General features: G+C 39.9%; 1 protein-coding gene across 7 annotated transcripts; it reads right to left on the minus strand.

The window, feature by feature from the left end:
- Positions 1–48: 48 nt before the first annotated feature.
- On the minus strand, positions 49–8372 carry GNPDA2 (glucosamine-6-phosphate deaminase 2). Of its 7 annotated transcripts, XM_075149003.1 has the most exons (8): positions 8219–8338; positions 7808–7985; positions 6460–6627; positions 6053–6150; positions 5433–5615; positions 4916–5100; positions 4646–4820; positions 49–1163 (listed from the first exon to the last, which is right to left on the minus strand). In XM_075149003.1, exons 3-8 carry the CDS (start codon positions 6585–6587, stop codon positions 1105–1107), a joined length of 828 nt encoding a protein of 275 aa, XP_075005104.1. In that variant the 5' UTR covers positions 6588–6627; positions 7808–7985; positions 8219–8338; the 3' UTR covers positions 49–1104. The 7 variants fall into 7 exon arrangements, with proteins under 7 accessions (XP_075005104.1, XP_075005101.1, XP_075005102.1 ...); XM_075149000.1 differs by lacking the exon at positions 7808–7985 and having other exon boundaries at positions 6053–6154; positions 6464–6627; positions 8219–8372; XM_075149001.1 differs by lacking the exon at positions 8219–8338 and having other exon boundaries at positions 7758–8070.
- Between the last annotated feature and the right edge of the window lie 10640 nt (positions 8373–19012).

Consider the following 19012-nt stretch of genomic DNA (forward strand, 5'->3'; position numbering starts at 1 on the left):
ACTCTTAACTTCCTCCTTAGGTGGAGAAGGCACAAAATTCCTAACATCTCCATGAAACCCTGAAGTATTTATTCATGTCAGAATTTATATTAGAAACAAAACAATTTTGAAATTACAGATTTATATTTAAGTTTTACTTATATTCAAAGTAGGAAATAACATTCCTCGTAAAAGCTCAATGTTTATAATGATACAATGAGAGGTAACTATTGCAAAGTTGATTAACAGTTGACTTTAAATGATCATGTCCTAAACTTGCAGACATTATATTCCTGTAAATTAAACTCTTTTCAGGCATTTAATAGTAACATCAATGGTACAATTAAACAGGTACCTCCAGAAAGGAACATTTAGATTTTTCCTTATGTATAAAGCTCAATTACGAAAAATATAAAAATCCTAAAGTAATTTGAAATACATGAGAGGAAAAAGTGCTATGGCAGAAGTTTAATATTTTTATCTGTGGAGTAAGTTACAACTTTCACTAATTTGGTGCATTTTAGGCACTGTTTTTGTATTTTTATTTGCCTGAATTGTACAGCAGGACTTGAGATGCCCAAAAACTGTTTAAGATAAATTTAAGGCAACCAAGTGCAAAAGCTCAGTGTACATTAGATATATGTAAACAGAACATTTCATAGTAGAAATTGTACAACTATTACAAGTCCATAGTATTGACAAAGGCCAAAATCATTCTGCCTAGAGACACAAATGCAAAATGTAGTTATACTACTCAAGCCAAAAATTACAAATTCCTGGAAACAAAATACCATTTTCTCTAACACAAGGCAGATGCATTACACTGCTGTGCTAGAATAAGTGCTCTGCTCTTCCCCCCTACATAACATGCAGTCTCCCGTAGGTTTGTTCTGTTCAATTTAGTTATGTACCAGCCAACAACAGAGCTCCAAATGTTAAAGCAAAATGCACAACCACAGCAAACAGAGATGGAATGTGAATGTACAGATATTGGACCTCTTAAAAAATACAGTACCTAGGATTCCCCATTTGAAACAGTTTTCAGCATATTGCATAGCAGTGAACTCATCTGCTACCTAAAACTGTTGCTGTTGACCCACATGGAGTTCCTCTTCAATTCTTCTTTCAGTTTTCTTTCATACTGTACAGTGGGTCCACAAGCTTATTGTGCACATGCATTAAACCTTGGGGGGGAAAGCAACAATGCCAGCTTTACATTAGTTATACTTTTTAACACATCTTTCTATCCACATTTTTATTTGGAGTTTGCTTCAAAGTATACATTTTAAATAGTTCACTGAAGAGAATAACAATGGCTATTTAAAGTAGTTTAAAATCAGAAGTTAAACACAGCATATATATTCCTCTATCACTTGAATACTATTGACATCTTCAGTATAAAGTGAGCATGGATGAGACAGCTCTCTGATAATAGACCCATCAAAAAGTGTATCTGGAATACTTCCAATGAGTTGTATACATAAGATCCACCCATCTTTCCTTTGTATTAAAAACTGCGTAACAGCAACATGAAATTCCCTTATACTACGATTTGTCATACAAATCAGATGTACACATACTGATACTTTTACTTATAGCTTGAATTGCAATGTTCTAGCATTGTGGTATTGCTGTCTTTGTAATTCATAGTGTACTGGTGGTCCTAGACAGGCAAAACCAAACTAAAAGCATCCAGACTGTTAATGCAGATTCAGAACTTCAATAGTTTAACTGTTTTCTATTCTAGCTGGGCTTTTTTTGGTCATATACAACTCATACACAGTTGTGATTAGGGGAGTACTTTTTTTTTTTTTTCCTATTCAGAAACTTTAATTTTGGAAAGTGCTGAAAACAGCAATAAAAAAAGGTGCTGCTTGCTTTATTTTGTTACAACTTAGTAAAAATGTTACCTACATCTAGGTATGTGTGACATTCAGTCACTGGTATATTTTTAACCTCATTTCACCTTAAGGACTAACAACAGTAACTGATCAGTGTTCACAATCTGCAAAGTAAAAGTCAATTTTGGCACCAAACTAAAGACTAACTTCTAAAATTACAAATATAATATGCAACATTAAAAGTAGAGAATTTTTCTTAAAAACTGTTAAAGAAGTCGGATAGAAGTGCACATTTTAGTGATGATCTATGGCAAGGAATATTCAAATACCTTTGCTACATGATGCATCTGGTGGCAAACTTAATGTCACTGCAGCAACGTGAAATTTGAATAACTATACAATCTGAGGTCATTGCTGTAGGTGACCACAACAAAAGGCATTTTATGCAGCATCTATTTCTAATCAGTGTGTGATTATTTAATACAAAATGCACATGTTACTATTTCCTTCTCCAATTAGTGACACATTCAGCCATACTAAACAGCCAACACACCTATAACTGACTCAAGAATCCAGCTCATTTTGTCTCTAGAGGTAATGACTTAGGTTCAGATATTTGTGCAAAAAAACCCCACAACCTTAGAAGGCAACATAACTAAAGAAAAAAGTTTCTTAGATTTCATGAAGGATAACTGTTGGGTTGATGTACATGGGAAAGAAAGTCAGTAATATTTTTCAGGAGTTTTAACAGTAAGTGAGAAAATACTAAGTATACGATTGATACAAAAGCCATTTGTACTGAAAGAGTAACAGCTGCACACACTACTCAAACTAGAACCATGTTTTGAACTTTAAAGCATTCCACTTCCTACCAGTGTTTTTCTTTTCTAAAAAAGGGAAATGAAAAGGAGATAATTACCCACTTCCTAGAGGCATGAAAAATGCTTACCAAGTATTGCCTCTGCCATATTTCATGAAGGATATTTAAATCCCATGAACTTGTTTCAGAAAAAACAGTTAGAAACAAGAGCTTTTTTTTTTTTAAAGATACACAGAGTCCTTACTTGATAGATGCCAAAACAATTATTTCAAAGGAAAATCTGGCTGTATGTTCAAGTATGCATTGAATAAACAGATTTCGGCATACAGTTTTAAGAACAGCATGGACAAGTATGGAAAAATTATGCTGAATTAACTTATCTGCAGACTAATTAGTAAATTTAAAATTCATTTTCTGCTTCATTCTGGAAGAAAGTTACCTTTCCCTTTTCCAATAAGAACATTTAAGTACACTTGATAATTTTAGCCTCTAATAGGTTTTCAGAAAGTTAGAAAAAAGTGAAGGGGACTAAGAGTTATTCTAGTTACCAGCCAGTGTGGTACTTGATTATCAAAAAGATTTGAAGTTTCATATAGTACCTTGAGATTTTTTTAAATGGTGAAAAATCGCAGTAAATAGCTGCTATAATTAGCAGTCATTAAGAACTACCTAGCTTCCTAGGAAGTCTAACCTGAAGATCAAGATTCAGAAATAATTCCAAGTTTGACCCACATTGATTTCTCCTCCATCTTAAAAGGGGAAAATCTCACTGATTTGAGAATAGGTAAAATTAAGCAAGTTTAAAGTAAACAATCTTTTTAAGGATTCTATTGCTCTGTATTACAGGGTAATTAAATACAGTGTGACACAATAGCACACATTCATATACTGTAGCCCTTGATTTTTTAAAGCAATGTTCAGTGTCATTCATACCTAGTAATTCTACAGTAGGTTTATATCTCTCCTAAGTAAAGCTTTTGTTTATATGAAATACAGGATAATGTCTAAAATTTATCCAAGCAGTTAATTAAATTGTCTTTGAAAACAACAATAAGTACTATCTAGCAGTGTGATACAGGTAAAGACTAACACACACACACAATACATAGCAAAGAACAGCATACTGAAAAAAAAAAAATTAACAAGTTTGCCACAAATGATACCAGGATAAAAATCACATTAATGCCAGAATTGCAGTCTAGTACATATATGGACACTGGTGATACAGTGCTCTAAAAAATAATTTCATAAATTACAATCTTGATCTCAGATGCCTCAAATACTACAAGTATCCAATGCTAGTGAGAAAGTAGTGAGAAAGAGGAGTGATTTACACGATTGCATTTGCTGTGCTAATATAGTTAGGAGAAAACTACTTTTCTCAGTGTCTACAGTCTCAGTGAAAAAGAATTCACATCTAGGAATTTTCAATGACTATTAAAAATCCCAACTTTAAGCTTGCCTCAATACACCTACTACAAATATGAAAAGCACAGTAAAAGGCTGCAATGTATTAAGAGTCAGTATAGACTGCTATGCTAATTGCACTGTATGAAAAATGTCCTCAGGTGGCTTCAAAGTCTGTATCACACATTTCAAGTTTACTAGACAGCACATTACAGCATATAGCAAAAGTAGCATGAAAATATATCACGATTAATAAGTGTATCAAGTTTTCTTTAAGTGAAACTTTCCAGTACATTTAAGACTAGTATTCTGGAACACCAGACTGCTGCTGTTTTACATACAGTTGAAGATTACTAAACTATCATTTCAAATTGGAAGCAAAGGAAATATTTCTCCAAAGTAGATTTGTCAGGAATGTAAGGAACACAAGTTATGCCTCTTAGCACTTTTCCATTCACAAGAAATAAGTTAACATTTAGTATTGAATATATAACATCATACATTAGCTACTGTAAAGTGTTGGAAGGCTCAGACTTAAATCAATATAATTTAAAATCTGGTTTTTTTAAATACGTGTAACCTCTGATTCAGTGCTCACCTTTAAAGTACTTCACAGTTTTAACTCTTAGTTCTAAAGTAGCATCTTCATCACACACAAAGATAGTACGAGGGTGTTGCTGGAAAGCAGAAACTGTCCACATATGATTGACTCCTTCTTCAATTGCTTTGTACAATGCAAAAGCCTTATGTGCACCTGTTATAAGAATCATCACCTGCAAAACAAAGGTCTCTTTACTTTCAATCCCAGTATCAATACCAATTAGTCTTGAAAACAGACACATGCAACTAGAACTAAATGAGTTCTTACTTCTCTAGCATCCATCACTGTACCCACACCAACTGTTAGCGCCATAGTTGGTACTTTAGATAAGTCTCCATCAAAGTATTTAGCATTTGCCAAAATGGTGTCCATTGCTAAAGTCTTTAATCTTGTTCTTGAAGACAAACTTGATCCGGGTTCATTGAATGCAATGTGGCCATCTGGACCAATGCCTTTTCAAAGTTAAAAAAAGTAAATCATTCCAGACCTGTGAGTCAACAAATATCCTCAAACATTGTAAGTGAATAAAAAAGTTTCAGGACTCATTCTTTCCTTTTGGTTCCCCGTTTTCAATAAAAAGCATTCAAAACTTACTTGAAATTAAGTTATTAGAAACTTGGACACCAACCATTCTGTTTTAGAATTCATACTGATGCTTTGTTAGTCACAGAACTTTCTTACACCATAATTGAAAAAAGTGGGTTTAGCTAAGTTATGAAAATAGTGATTAAAGAGTCAGCGTATCTGTTGGAATCATAGCTAACCATAGAGCATTTCCTCATACCTCCAACAAACAGATCAATCCCCCCTGCTTCTTCAATTTTCTTTTCAAACGCATCACATTCCGCCTGTAAGTCTGGAGCATTCCCATCAAGGATATGAGCATTATTTGGATCTATGTCAATATGTTTAAAGAAGTTATTCCACATATAGGAATGATAGCTCTCTGGATGATTTCTGGGAAGCCCTGAAATCATTTAAAGTGAAATTAACATATTACAAGATTTAACCAAACAGCCTTAATTCTAGCCTGTATAACTAATGTAGGGCATGCAAGACAAACCTAAGAAAGAAGTCAAATAAAGCAATATTTGAAATTATACTGAGAAGAAAGTTTTCCTGTTGGCATGCACAAGGTAAATGGTTTATACTTTCTACAGAAGTATTGTAAAGTAATTTATAAGCACTGAATTTAGCCCAGGATCCACCTGGACTAGTTTATTATTTGCATTTTTGTGGATAAAGAAATAGAGAAAAATGCTTAAGATGACCCCACGTACATAAGTCTAACTTAGAAGTACAAACATATTAGACTGATCTCGTGCTTTGTCAAGTATTTAACAGTTTTAATAAAGGAAAAAAAATATCAGTATAGTGTGTTCTCAAACAATTAGTACATCTTACCTACATATTCATCCATGTTGAAAGTCTTTACATATTTGAAAGAGAGATCACCATTCCTGTGATATTCTATCAGCTTTTTGTAGCATCCCAAAGGTGTACTCCCTGTTAAATAAAGTTTTTCTACTGTTCTATGTATCTGCACAACGTTTTCAGTGTATTTAAATCTCTCCATAGTCAGATTTTGCTACAATGCTTTTCAACATAAAGAAATTTCTTATTTCTTACTTAGTGTTTCTCAGCTTCTCAAACTTTATCACAACTTTTTACACAAATCAAATCCATATTTAAATAGAAATATGTTTGGAGTATTACCAAAAAATATTTGTGTTCTTTTAAATACTGTATCTGCTAGCAATGATACAAACATAGTTCTAGGTTTAGTTATTCACTTAGGCTTTGAATAAAACTTGCCTGTTGGTAGACCAAGCGTGAAATATCTTCCTTGACTTGGCTTGAATTGGATAATACGATTACAGATGTATTTTGCTGCCCATTCACTAGCCTGATCATAATCTTCAAGAATTACTAGCCTCATTATGGCCGTGAGGAACTTGTGTGATAAAATAAACTTAAACCTGGAGAAAATGTCAAAGTTTTCAAAATAAGCACCATATGAATAGTTGTAAAACTCTTAGATTACGAAAGAGATAAAAAATGACCTTTTATACTCATGATGTATAGTGCTAAATAAAGTTCTTGCATAAGCATATTGCACTCTTGCAGTCCTAGTTCAAGCTAGACTGTTGGACAAGCAAAAGAAAAGCTACTGAATCCAAGTGATAGATTACAATATAAATATTTATTAAAATTCACAGACTAATTTAAAGTAACTTGCAGGAAAAAGCTAAAACAAAATGAGAACAAGCCATTTTGAACTTCAATCTTTTAATTAGTCGTTACTGTTAGAAAAGAGGAAATACTGTGCTTGAAATAAAAGCAAACAAGTAAGTAAACAAACACTGAGATTAACTCCTGCTTCTTATGACCAGCTGAATGCCTAAAATTTCAAAAACAAGGCCCAGAATAACCCCACACTTCTATCTTCAAAATAGGTAATTGGAAGTAGACAATTAAAACTCGTTTCACTCCCATTCTAGCTCCATAACAATGCTTCAGTAAGCTTATTAATCTGCAAAAAAATGTTAAAGCATTAGAGATATTTGAAATCTTTACAATTCACAGGAAAAAATACCTATGAGGTCACATTTTTTCTTTCCAACATAACTTTAAACAGAAGTCAGTCACTCATTGTTTATAGGCTCTGATTTTGAGTACAACTGTATCAACCATTAAGATGAATATATAGAAAACAAGCTTGGCTGTTAAAAGTACATGAGCATCTCTTGCATTTAAGTAAAACTCATTTCTCCATGAGTTTCTGCTTTACAGAGGCAGGTAATTATCAGAAAGACTGAGGCTCGTTAGCCAGTCTGCAATGTATTACTCTTCTCTTCCCAGGTCTGACTGTGCTTGCCATTAGCCAGAAAACAACACAGCTGTCTAAGGCCAACTAAGTGCACGCGCTACTCTTAGCTGACCCAAAACGAGAGGCCAGTTCTAGAAGAAACGTGAATTAAACTACAGCAGTGCTTAGCAGGGTAACACCTGTCCGTCCCACTAAAGGAGGAAGGAAACGAACACCACCTTTTGCCGACTGTGCTGCTTCCTCTCCCCAGACGGTAAAACCGTGACAGGTCAAACTCACCGTTGCAGAGGAAACGCTACTCCACAGGTACCGGAAAGGTTAACACTCACGTTTCCTCGAGGAGGACAGAAAAGCAGGCCAGCAGCAGGAGACCCCGCGGCTTTCGGGCAGCCTCACAAAGCTTTACCGAATCTACCCAGAGAACACGGTGACGCTCTCCAAGAGACAGAGAAGCCACTCGCCAACGGGCACCAGAACCACCGCGGGTTTTCGGCTGGGGGGTGCTTTCTGGGGACGTTGGTGAGTCTACGCTCTCAGAAGAAGAGACCTACCGCCGGACCGCCCCACCCCGCCAGCACAGCCCCCCCAGGCGGCCCGGGCCCCGCGGCCTCCCCCTACCCACCGCCCGGGGCCCTGCGGGCACCGCTGCACCGCGCACGGCCGGCAGCAGGGCCCAACCTCGCCTCGCCTCGCCTCGCCCCGCCCCGCCAACGAACACGCCCCTCCCCGGCCCCGCTCACCCCCAGGAGAGCCTGCAGCAGTCACAAGCAGGACCAGGGCGGCGCGGCACCGGGAGGGAGGACGGGGACCGTCAGCCGCCCCGCAGCGCTGTCCCTCCGCCTCCGCCCCAGCCCGGAAACACCTGGCGAGGACCGGAAAGAGCTTCGCGAGCGCGCGGTGCCGCGCATGCGCGGCGGCAGCGGTCGCTTTAGGGCGGTTTTTTGGAACCAGCAGGACCAAGCCCTGGGAGGGTGGCGGGGCTTCGCGCCCCGCTGCTGGCGCCCGTTGCAGGGGTAGGGCATGACTGGCGGAGGTGCCCGCCGTCAGAGGAGGGTCTAGGAAGCTGCCTGTGGGTAGAGGCTGCAGCTTCATAGGCTGGAGTAGGGTAGGGCCTTTGTCTGAGGCCCCTTCTTGGAGCTGCTGTTTTGGGGGAAGCAGGTGGCACACTGAGATCTCCATGAGAAAAGCTCCCCTTTATCTTAAGTGTTCACTTGAAGCAGCTACAAAAAAAGGCTGCTTATAGTTATTGCAAAAACTATAGGTAGGGCATCAACTTCTTTCTCTTTTGGATTTAAAAAGGTCAGGTAGTTTTATAGATGTAGTTAGGCCATAATCTAAACAGCTATGGTATGATAGATCTTGCTGGTTGGGAAAGGGTTAATCTCTTAAGGGGTGCTTCTTCAGAACTGAGTGGGGAAACGGGGTGGGGGAGGGGGGGACGGAGGGAGGGAAGTAAAAGGGAAAGCTACCTCATGCTGAGTATATATGTATGCACATGCTGTAGGCTTCACTGAGATCCTACCATATTAGAAAACCAGGATAAATCTGTTTACTTGGCAGGAGTGTAATTGACTGAGGAAAAACATAATGATCGAAGGCTAAAGGAGGGAAGCTAATAAAAGGCGGTGGGGTGGAGGAGTAAAAAAAATCAGGAGTCATACTCACATGAACACAATAATACTTTTTCTGGTAACCTGACTTAAACTACTGCAAGGTAGTTTTGAAAGATTGAGTAATGCTTTGCCAAGGGCATGAAAGGTGCATTTGCAAACTCATGAGGAAAAATAAATCTTACTGGAGTCTCTGGGTCTTAGCAGACAATCAGTAAAAATATCCTTTGTTTCAAAATCTGCCTTTTTTTGAATTTAACTTTCAAATATCAGCAATTTAATTTAGCTCATCTGGTTTTTCCTTCCTTCCTTTATCTCAGAAATTTTACCAGACCCTAAAGGATATTGTTTTCTCTTGCACCATTTCTTGAGTCATGCTCTGAACCTCTGCTGCTCTCATTGTTTCAGAGTATGCTGCAGTGGACGTTGTGATTTTCAGATCCTATGTAACAATCTAAGTTTTGCCTCTAGGTTTCCGTTCGTTTTTTTCCTACCTGCACGGACATGTGTAATACTTCAGTGTGAACTACTGCATATAGCAGACTAGTTAACACATTTCTTTGGTATTACTACACACCTAGGTACCTATAGGCCTGAAATCACATCCCCAGAACTGTAGGGGAGATCCTTTTCTTCTCCTGGTGAGCCCTGTTCTCTCAAATGTAAGCTCAATGTAAGAGATTACTTAATTGTTTTCTCATGGTCAGGTATCCATCTGTGCTTCTCTCTTCTTCAGCTCCCTGCTGTCCTCCAAGGATTGTCTATTCCCTTTCTCTGCATCCTTGGTGTTGCCAGCTTGTGCCCCTGCAGGCAGGAACAATGGGATTCTCTAAAACCTTCCCTAAAACCTTTACTCTGATCTCAGGAAAGTAAATTGTTTCTGAGGATTTTTACTCTCACGTACGTTTGCCACCTGCTACCTTAAGAAGGTATGAGTGGAGCATGCCTGAACAGATGGTACAGCAAGAACCCTTGGCAGAATGGTGTCATTCCTAGCTCTACCCTGTAAGTATGACCCTACCATATATTCCTTATCCTACCGTAGTCCATTGGCTTTGTTCATCACTCTGCACGTGAAGTTGTTGCAGGAAACTGGAATCTTTCACACAGGTTCTGTGTGTTTCCACAACTTGAAAATTCACTGTGTTCATCACTAATGAAAAACCCTTAAAATTCAGATAATAGGCTCCCCCATGTTGCGTATTCTCCAGGAGGTCAGAGAACATGCGATGTACTATTCTACGCTTAATGGAACTTCTTGCACTTTTTCCTGCTGCCTCTAAATTCTGAGCAACCTTCTGTGTCTGTTGCCTTTTAGCAAACTTGGCAACATTATCTAAACTATTTCTATTATACATACTCTCAGACAAATTCCCTGTCTTTTGTGAGCATATTCAATTCTGCCTCTCCTTGTTAGTATGCTAATGCATAGGGTATGATTTTTCCCAAGTCGTTCTTCAGGTTTTCCTTTCTAATTAGTAATGCTCTAATGCAAAATGCTCTATATGCAATGAATGTTGTTGCTAGCAATTAGGCAAAGTCTTAATTCCTTATTAGGTTTCATTGAATAGCATGACTAGAGATTTCTTAAAATCTCACAGTCATAGTATTTAAAAGCCCGGTGTTTTTCTGTGGCTTTTGGGAACAGTATTTCTGTGATACATTTTTTCAATTTTTTCTTAATGGCTCCTTCTGTTAAGTATTAAATCATTTACTAGTTGTGGTGATCTGATTTTTATATATCTACTATGATCAGGTGATTTTTGTGTTGCTTTTTTTAAACCTGCAAATCTTTAGGTGGCTAATCTCTGTTTTTAAGCGACTAGGAATTTAAACTGGATGTACTTCAATAGTAATGAAGCTGCATCAAGTTTTACCAGAGGAGGGCCACCTGAACTTAGAAGGCTGAATCTTTTTACAAAGAGTTATCCCTTTTACAAAGTTATCCCTTCAGATTCCCTCCTTTTTAGTTTGAAGAACAAAGTATCCTGCTCAAAGTTGGGACCTATGAAGGAAAATGACTCAAATGGATGTTGACATGCAGGAAAGAGAAGCCCAAAAGGTTGCAGTGAAGATATTTGCCAAGTAAGGCATTAAATGTAGAGGTTGAGAAACAAATAATCGACGAAAAGGGTTAAAAAATTTTTAAAAAGCCACACCAAAAAAAAAGACTACCTCTTTTTCCTGTGCTGAATTAAACGCTGCTGTGTACCGGATGTGAAAATCAAGAGTAAGGATACAAAATAACATTGCAACTGAAACCTTTTAGAGGGTGATGACTGTATGGGGAGAAGGAGGAAAACTGCAGTGGAGAGAAGTTTGGGGATTTTTTAATTTTCAGAGCTCTAAAAGGATGTGAAAAGAGTGGTAGTTACCCCGGTACTCTGTTTAATGCCATAGGGTCAATAGCGTTCTGTTTTCCTGTGACTAAAGCTGCATTTGTAACTTGTTTGTCTTCTGGACATAAGCCTGAGGGGACTGAATCCACTTGGCAGCTTTGCTTACTGCTCGCAAAGACTGAAGATAGTTTCCCATGTTCATGCACCCCTGTACTTGTCACAGCTTTCTTCATCTCATCACGTTTCTACAAGCTGGGGAGTACATGGCATGTGATGTCTTTCGGTTTTATGTTTTATGCAACAATCCCATTGGAACTATTTTCCAGTAAAATAGGAAACATAAGATTCTGTGATGCCAGGAATAACATCTAGCTAGTATTTAGAACCATCTCCATTTTCATAGGCAAGGCTTTGAGTCAGTTTATGAAACTACACACAGTAACAGCTAAGCACTCTATGCTTTTGTTTCCCATTTCTGTTCTTACTTGCTACGTGTTGGTGCTTCCCAAAATGGATTCTGGTAGAATCTATACCAAAACAGGCAGTTACCCAGGACCAGCTGGTTCTGAACGTAAGAGTCGATCACTACAGACTAAGCATTAAAGGTCTTAATGGGAGGAGAGAGGCACATGACTTAAGTATCGTATCATCAGCCTATTACCTTATTGCTGGTGAGCTCTTCAGTTCTTCAAAGTAGGGGTTCAGCGCTGGAACTAGTTCAGTACTACTTCATTTTGCCATGTAGAGGGAGCTCATGCTGATCACTTTCCTGTGTGTGTCTGGAGTGCCAGGATATTTCTCTACAAGCATCTCTGCCTGACCCAGCAGGCAGAGCTGCCTGCTACATTCCCTCCAGATCAGATCTTTCCCTGGTTACTGATGCGAGTGTCAGCTGCCTCGTAGGTATGAGTGCATAAATCGATGGTTGGCTGTGCCCCTGCAGTGGGGAATATTCTTGATTTATGCAGGGGTATTGTTGAGAGCAATTTCTGACAGTGCTCTCAGCTGTTGTTTAAGCCTGTTTCTTTCAGAGTGCACAGTTTAGATGTTCACCATTTCTGTCCTTTCTTATCTCTCTTCCCTCTCCTAATCCACTCCTCCCCTGGGCTAAATGAGTGAGCCTTTCCAGCCCTTCCAGGAGTATGACTGGGCTGAAATGCATACAACAGGTAGTCCACTTGAGTCATCCTGTGTCTTTTGTGAACTGAAGCTGTTTCTAAAAGTAGAAATAAGGGGTACCAAGCACAGGGTCCTTTGCAGGCTTAAGACAAAAGTTGTGCCCCTGCTTCAAGCTCTGTGTGATGAGGAGCTTTTTTTTTCCTCTACAGGGAATCTCTGTTTGGTCTAGTGCTTCATGGAAGTTTTATAAGTGTTTTTGAGGTCTTTTTGCAAGGGGTACTGTGATAGTTGTTAAGGAGCAAGAGTGAATGACAAGGGATTTGTGTATGGGTATTAGCTCAGCATGCTGACTCTTGTCTGCCCAGTTAGGCAGCCTGATTAAAGTGTGGGTGGGCTGATTCACACCATCTGCAGGACCATCGCCAGAATGTGGTCTGCTGAGTGATGAGGGGAATAAGACATCTGTCCTGGGTGGTTGAATTCTAGCTAATCTTAAGCATCTCCTTCAGAAAAATGTGAATAGCTTGAATATGGAGGTTTATACACAGTGAATATGGAGTGAATATATGAATATGGAGTCAGATGAATTGCAGCCCAGGTGGCAGTGTTTCAAAATATAGCTAGCGTTTATCATTTCAGATTCTTACATGAATAGACTTTCCCTTTTAACTGCACACATGATGGGAAAATCAATATTCTGATTATATTTTCTTAGGAAGTCATGATGCAGGCACACCGTGTATCTGTAGTCCTGTGTCACAATATACTATCAGGCAAATAGACAGTTGCTTGCACTTCTCTGCCTCCTCTACCATCATGTTTTGAGAGGATAGGGAGGCCATGGTAAAGTGCAGAGGAACGGGAGGGACTGACCCTGACGTTCACTGCTCCATCTCGAATGGCATATTGCCATGTGCTGCACTAAGCCAGTGAAAAAGCAGCAGAGGTAGTAGGTGTTTCTGTAGAGATATTCATGAGATTGGGCACAAAAATATGCAGGGTATGTTTAATACTCCATCCAGTTCCAGCTATGCACATGGGAAATAGGTTCCCTGTTTTTGCAGCCAGCGAATGTTTTCCTAGCTTATACAGAGGCCATCCTGTGACAGTCAGCTCAGTGCTTGGGAATGTTTCTGGGCATATGTAATTTATAAGTATTGAGAAACTCTGTGAGTCCCTAGTGCTTATGAAAATGTTCTCCTTTGACAGTGTTTGTGCAAAACGAAACCAGGATTTAAAGTTTCATGCTAGGCTTTCAAAGATGATGGAAGATAACCAGAAAAATCATGCTCAGTGTTTTTTATTAGTACTTGTAAGGAGAGTAATGTTGCATCCCATTTAATATTGCTTTTTTTTTTGAAAGCAACTTTGCCTTTTTTTAGAAAAGCTTGGAAAGACCAGAGTTATAAAACAGCTTCAAGAAATGTAGTTTGGACTTATTATCTCTCTCTGTATTGAATAAACCTTTCAAATATTATTCTTTGATTTTTTTTAATTTTTTTTTTTCTTAAAATGTCATTATTTCAACAGAGTGACTTTATGTGGAATGAACCGCCCTGTTCATCTGCCGCGGGGCTGGGGCCGCGGGGCGCTGCCGCGCCGCGCCCGCCAGGTGGCAGTAGAGGGCCGCCGAGCGGCCGCCGCCGGGCGGGGAGGGGCGGGCGGGTGCGGTCCTCTCCCTCGTCAGGTTGCTGCCTTCCCTTACCCACCGTTTCTGCTTCTGCCGAGGCGGTGTGGTCGTCTTAGCCGCTGAATTCAGCGTGGCAAATCATTAGTTTGTTAAATACCAACGCTAAATACCTTGTGTTCTTTAAAGACTTACTGCCTTGTTTCTCTGCTTCCACAGTTGGCATGAAACGATAATAATCAACTTTATGCTCCTTAAAAAAAAAAAAAATCGTAGTTATAAAAAATTATAGACGCCAGTAAAATGGAATTAATATATGATTTTTTCCAGGTAATTTCTTCCAATATATAGAACCTTATTTTTGGAAACTCCTTTGCTATGTTGGCCGTTCAGTAAGGTTAGACTGAGGTATGGCTTGAGCAGAAGATCAGAAGTATATTTGCCCTTAGTTTGCAGAATGTGCAGCAAACTACTGATGGATGTTTACGTGGATTGACTTGGTATTTATTGTGCTACCATTTTAACCAGAGGCTTTCTGAATCCACTTAGCACTTAGCTGTAACTACCTGCTGTCAAGTAGAGCTTAGAAAATGGTTTTCCTGCAGTTCAGTCGCTGAAGGTCCTACTTAGGTCATTATTTCCTGAAAGGGAAGAGAATGGTTCTTGCCCCACCTGGGGATGTTGCAAATGCACGGAGAAAACAGAGAAGGCTTAAGCAAATTCTTCTCCCAGGAGAATTCTTTTTTAATCCCTACAAACAGGAGCGGCTGCCTGTCCCCAGAGGGTAGGCTGTTCTCTGCTGGCTGTACCATTTGTGGTTGTGTATGTACCTGCTTAGTGCAGTTCCAGAGACAAAACAGCGGATCTCCAGGTGAGCCCTGATTACAAATCCTTTTTCTCCCTCAATGCATAGCTGACTCTTTTTTTTCAGGATTTTTATTCTCATATGAGGAGCCAGGGATCTCCTGTGGGAATCCAGGTGTGTGGCTGGGGTGGTTCCCACCCATCCTACCCCATCCTTGAGGGACCAGTCAAAACATCCCTCAGACCGTGGCATTGGAAAGTACCGATCATTCTCATCAACTTGTTAGTATAATTTTGAACTTTGAGAGATATAAATTGTTACAAATTTAAATATTCACTTTAGAAATTTGTTTATATGTCATAAAGCTACCGTAGTCTCTTTGGTTCGAGTTGTCTGTGATAAACCTGGGATGAGAGAGGATATTTGGACATGACAAAGCCTCCAGAAAGTGTCTTTTATCGTACTAAACAGAAATAGCCCATTATTTTATTTGACTCGTCTGATTTCTATTGTCACCTCTCAAGCTAAGGGGATGGTGATCAGCAGGCAGAGGAGTTGAAAGACCTGAGGCCAGAATTGTCCCTGACTCTCTAATACTGCATCCTTTATTTCTTTAACAAAGTCCTTGTAGAGCCAGGCTTTCCAAATGCATGCTCTTTTTTGAAGATCTAAAAATATATAGAATGCAACCCATTTACTTCAAAACCTATAAAATCTATTCATATTCTACAGGTGGGATAATACTGACACAAAAGACAGAATATGAAGAAATGTGCATGTCTTAATTCACCTCAAGGTTAGTGCGGTTTGGGAAGGGAAATAAACTTGTGGTTGACATTACCTTTGGCTTTAAATGTTGTTTTTAGCAGGCACTCAGGGAAGCTTGGAACTATGCCAGGATCTGGCTTAGGTAGGCAGAGCAGGCAGAAAGGATCTGCCACTCCAGCATCTCCTGCATCTTCTAGGAGCACAGGGAGGCAAATCACATAGTCACAAAGTAGGAAAGGCAGGAAAGCATGGGCAAATGCTTAGGATGGCTACTGTTTGCTGAGCTCTCGGCACCTGGAGTTGCTGAGACAACTTGACAAAAAGAGTAACCTCTCCCTCTGCGGGCATGGATGTAAGGGTGGTGTAGGCATGGCCAAATGACTCACCCAAGCAGGGAGTTACAGTATGTCACTGGTCTTTGGTTAAGAGAGTTTGCATACAAGACTTTATGTGAGTGTGCCTCTCCATGATCAGTGTGCCATCCTTAAAGATCACACTGATTCTTATTCCACCTTCCTCTCATAGTTGTCCTCTGCTGAGGCTTTACCATGCTTAATGTCCTCCTCTGGCAGGAAGGATAGGGCCTCTCCTAGTCTTGCTTTGAACTATGTAGACAACTGCCAAAGACAGTTTTCAGCGAGTAATTTGTCTAGCTCCATATAAAACTAGTCCCAGGCTTCTGGAGCTGTCACACTGCTTGTTGGCATCAGGTTATTTTCGTTCTGTTGGGCAATGTTTATGACAGTGCGCCATTTCTGTTAATTTGTATGTTATCAGTGATATGAATGTTTTGCTTGTTAGTGGAAAACTTGTGCTTTGTGCTGAACTCCTTTCAGAAGTTTCAGGTTGGTTGCTGCCTGTGTTTAGTGAGACAACAGCTAGTATGTGGGGAGATGTTTTCTGCAGGCTGCTCTAGCATTCCCCAAGGATGTTTAGATAATGCAGAAAACAGGCTGCGTATTACCTCCTGTAGCTTTCTCTGAGGGGCAAGGGGTACTCAAGAGGGTACAGGACATACTCTGGGAGTTGGGATGACCTGCAGGTTTGTAAAATGTTTGAAGAACTTGTAGATCCCGGGCCTGACTTGTGCTGCATACAAAGCTACGGCAAAGCTCACTCTGCTGTTCTCACCTTAGGGTTTTTGCCTTGGAAGGACTGGAGAGTGCGCTTGTGGCAATAAGACTGTGAACAGAAAACAAGGTGGGGCAGGCTCAGGCCAGATCTTAACATGAGGTAGACCTGCCCGTACGGATTATTTGGATTAGTGTATTCAGCATTTTCAAAATGTTTTCCTCTTTTCACCTATGCAGAAGCAGAGATGTGAATTAAAAAGGGTGCACATTTGTGAGTGATGACAGCACAAAACTTGCAGAAACATTTCTTGCCATTTGCTTTAAAATTTAATAGATTAAAAAAAAAAAAATCTACCAGTATGATTAATCTCTAAATTTCATTAGCCTTATTTCTAGAATGACTGTCCTCCTCTAATAGGAATGAGCCTGTGTTTCTAATTCGTTGTTGTCACATCTCCACATCTCTGCTTTATGTACCTCTGGTAAGGTTAAAAAACCTTACCAGGAAACAAAAAAGCATTTTAATACTGTGATACGTATGTGATTCTACGAGGCAAATGAAAGTAGGGAGTGCTCTGAATGTGAATGATGGTTGCAAAGCGTGATTTTTAGCTGTTGCTCCGATTTGTGGTCGGAGCTGTTGGAACTTACACGTGGCACATTGGGCTGTTTGCACTCTGAAATTCAGTCCCATGCCTGTGTTGCTACAACTGACATCTGTTTTGGTAACCTGCAGCCAATGTTCCCCATGAGTTTCTGTAATTGCTGTTGGCAATTGACACAGCCAGATTATGTCTAGAAGTAGATGCTCCTGCTGATATCAATTTAGGCAAGGCATGAATCCACAAACAAGAATCCACAAACGGTTGGAAGGAGTCAGCTCTTAACTGATTCACTGATGTATAGTAAGAGTGTACGGAGAACAAATCACATGGCCTTTTTTTGCATACAGATGACTGCTCTTGCTTAATGAAGGCCTTCTCTGCTCATTCTGGGGATATGTCAAATGCTCTTTGACTAAGAATAAGGGACAGTTGCCTCCATCCTTTCAGCTGCTTCCAATTCAAAAACAAATGGCACCCACAATGCTAAATTCCTTTTTCCATCAGAAAACCTTCTGCTGGGCTAAACAGACCTTTGGTTTTACCCAGTACAGCTGTTCTTGTATTCTTATAAAAAAGGAGTTAAAATTTGACGGCTTGCAAACTTATCTACAGATGGGGAGAATTCCTGACGCAGCAGAAGCCAGCTGAGAAGAACATGCTGTTGGTCAATGCTGTGCAAAAACAGTGTAAGCTGGAAATATAAAGGCAAGGTGAGAGACCCTAAGAGAAAAGTGAAGCTGGGCTGGTGGGAGAGAACCACTGGAGAGAGGAGGCAATACAGAGAAGAATGGTTGGACTGCCTCCAGAACAGAGAACCCATCATGTATGGGTTGGGTGTCGTCTCTGTGCACGATGGTCCAAAAAGAAGTTTGTGTCAGTGTTTAAGTTACATGGTGGCCTCTTGCAGGTTTTCAGTTATGCACATGCATTTAATTTGCAAAGCCTTTTTTACCTGTACAAGTTTCATTGTGCTTCTTGTACTAACCCCTCACCTAGTGAACTTCCCCAAGAGAGATTGCCTGACCTCCTTTTCTTCCAGTTCACCCTTCTGTTTCCTCATCAAAGCCCCAATGTAGTGGTTTCCTTTTCTTCCCTAATTCCCAGTTCAAGTGCCTCCTAGTTCCACCTCTCCTCTGATTCATAGAGCAGCTGGTCTGCCTGACCATATTGGTTTGTGGGGCAATGGACGTACACAACAAGCTACAGATGTCCCTCACTTCAGTGGCAGGGACTCTTGCCCAACCCATTACCTCTGAATCTGGTACTCCTCACTTGAGTCCCAGCTGCTGACACCCTGATAAAGCAGTGTATTTAGGGCAAGCAGCAACTAGACAGTTATATATTTCACCACGTATTCCCCGAGGTTGTTCTGAAAGGCACAGCACTTGCTTGAAGTGTACATCTTTCTGCATGTCTCCCAAGTTGGGATACCCCAAACTTTTAGCTTGGAAATTCCTCTGGTGATCCTCCAGTGCAGAGAATCACAAAGGAATGTTATGCCATGCTTTTTAAGTCTGAAAGTGGACAGTAATTGTAAAGTAAAATTCTGATTCAGAGGAGGGCTTGTCAAATCATTTGTAATCCACGT

This window comes from Calonectris borealis, chromosome 4 (genome assembly GCF_964195595.1).
Source record: "Calonectris borealis chromosome 4, bCalBor7.hap1.2, whole genome shotgun sequence".
NCBI lineage: Eukaryota > Metazoa > Chordata > Aves > Procellariiformes > Procellariidae > Calonectris > Calonectris borealis.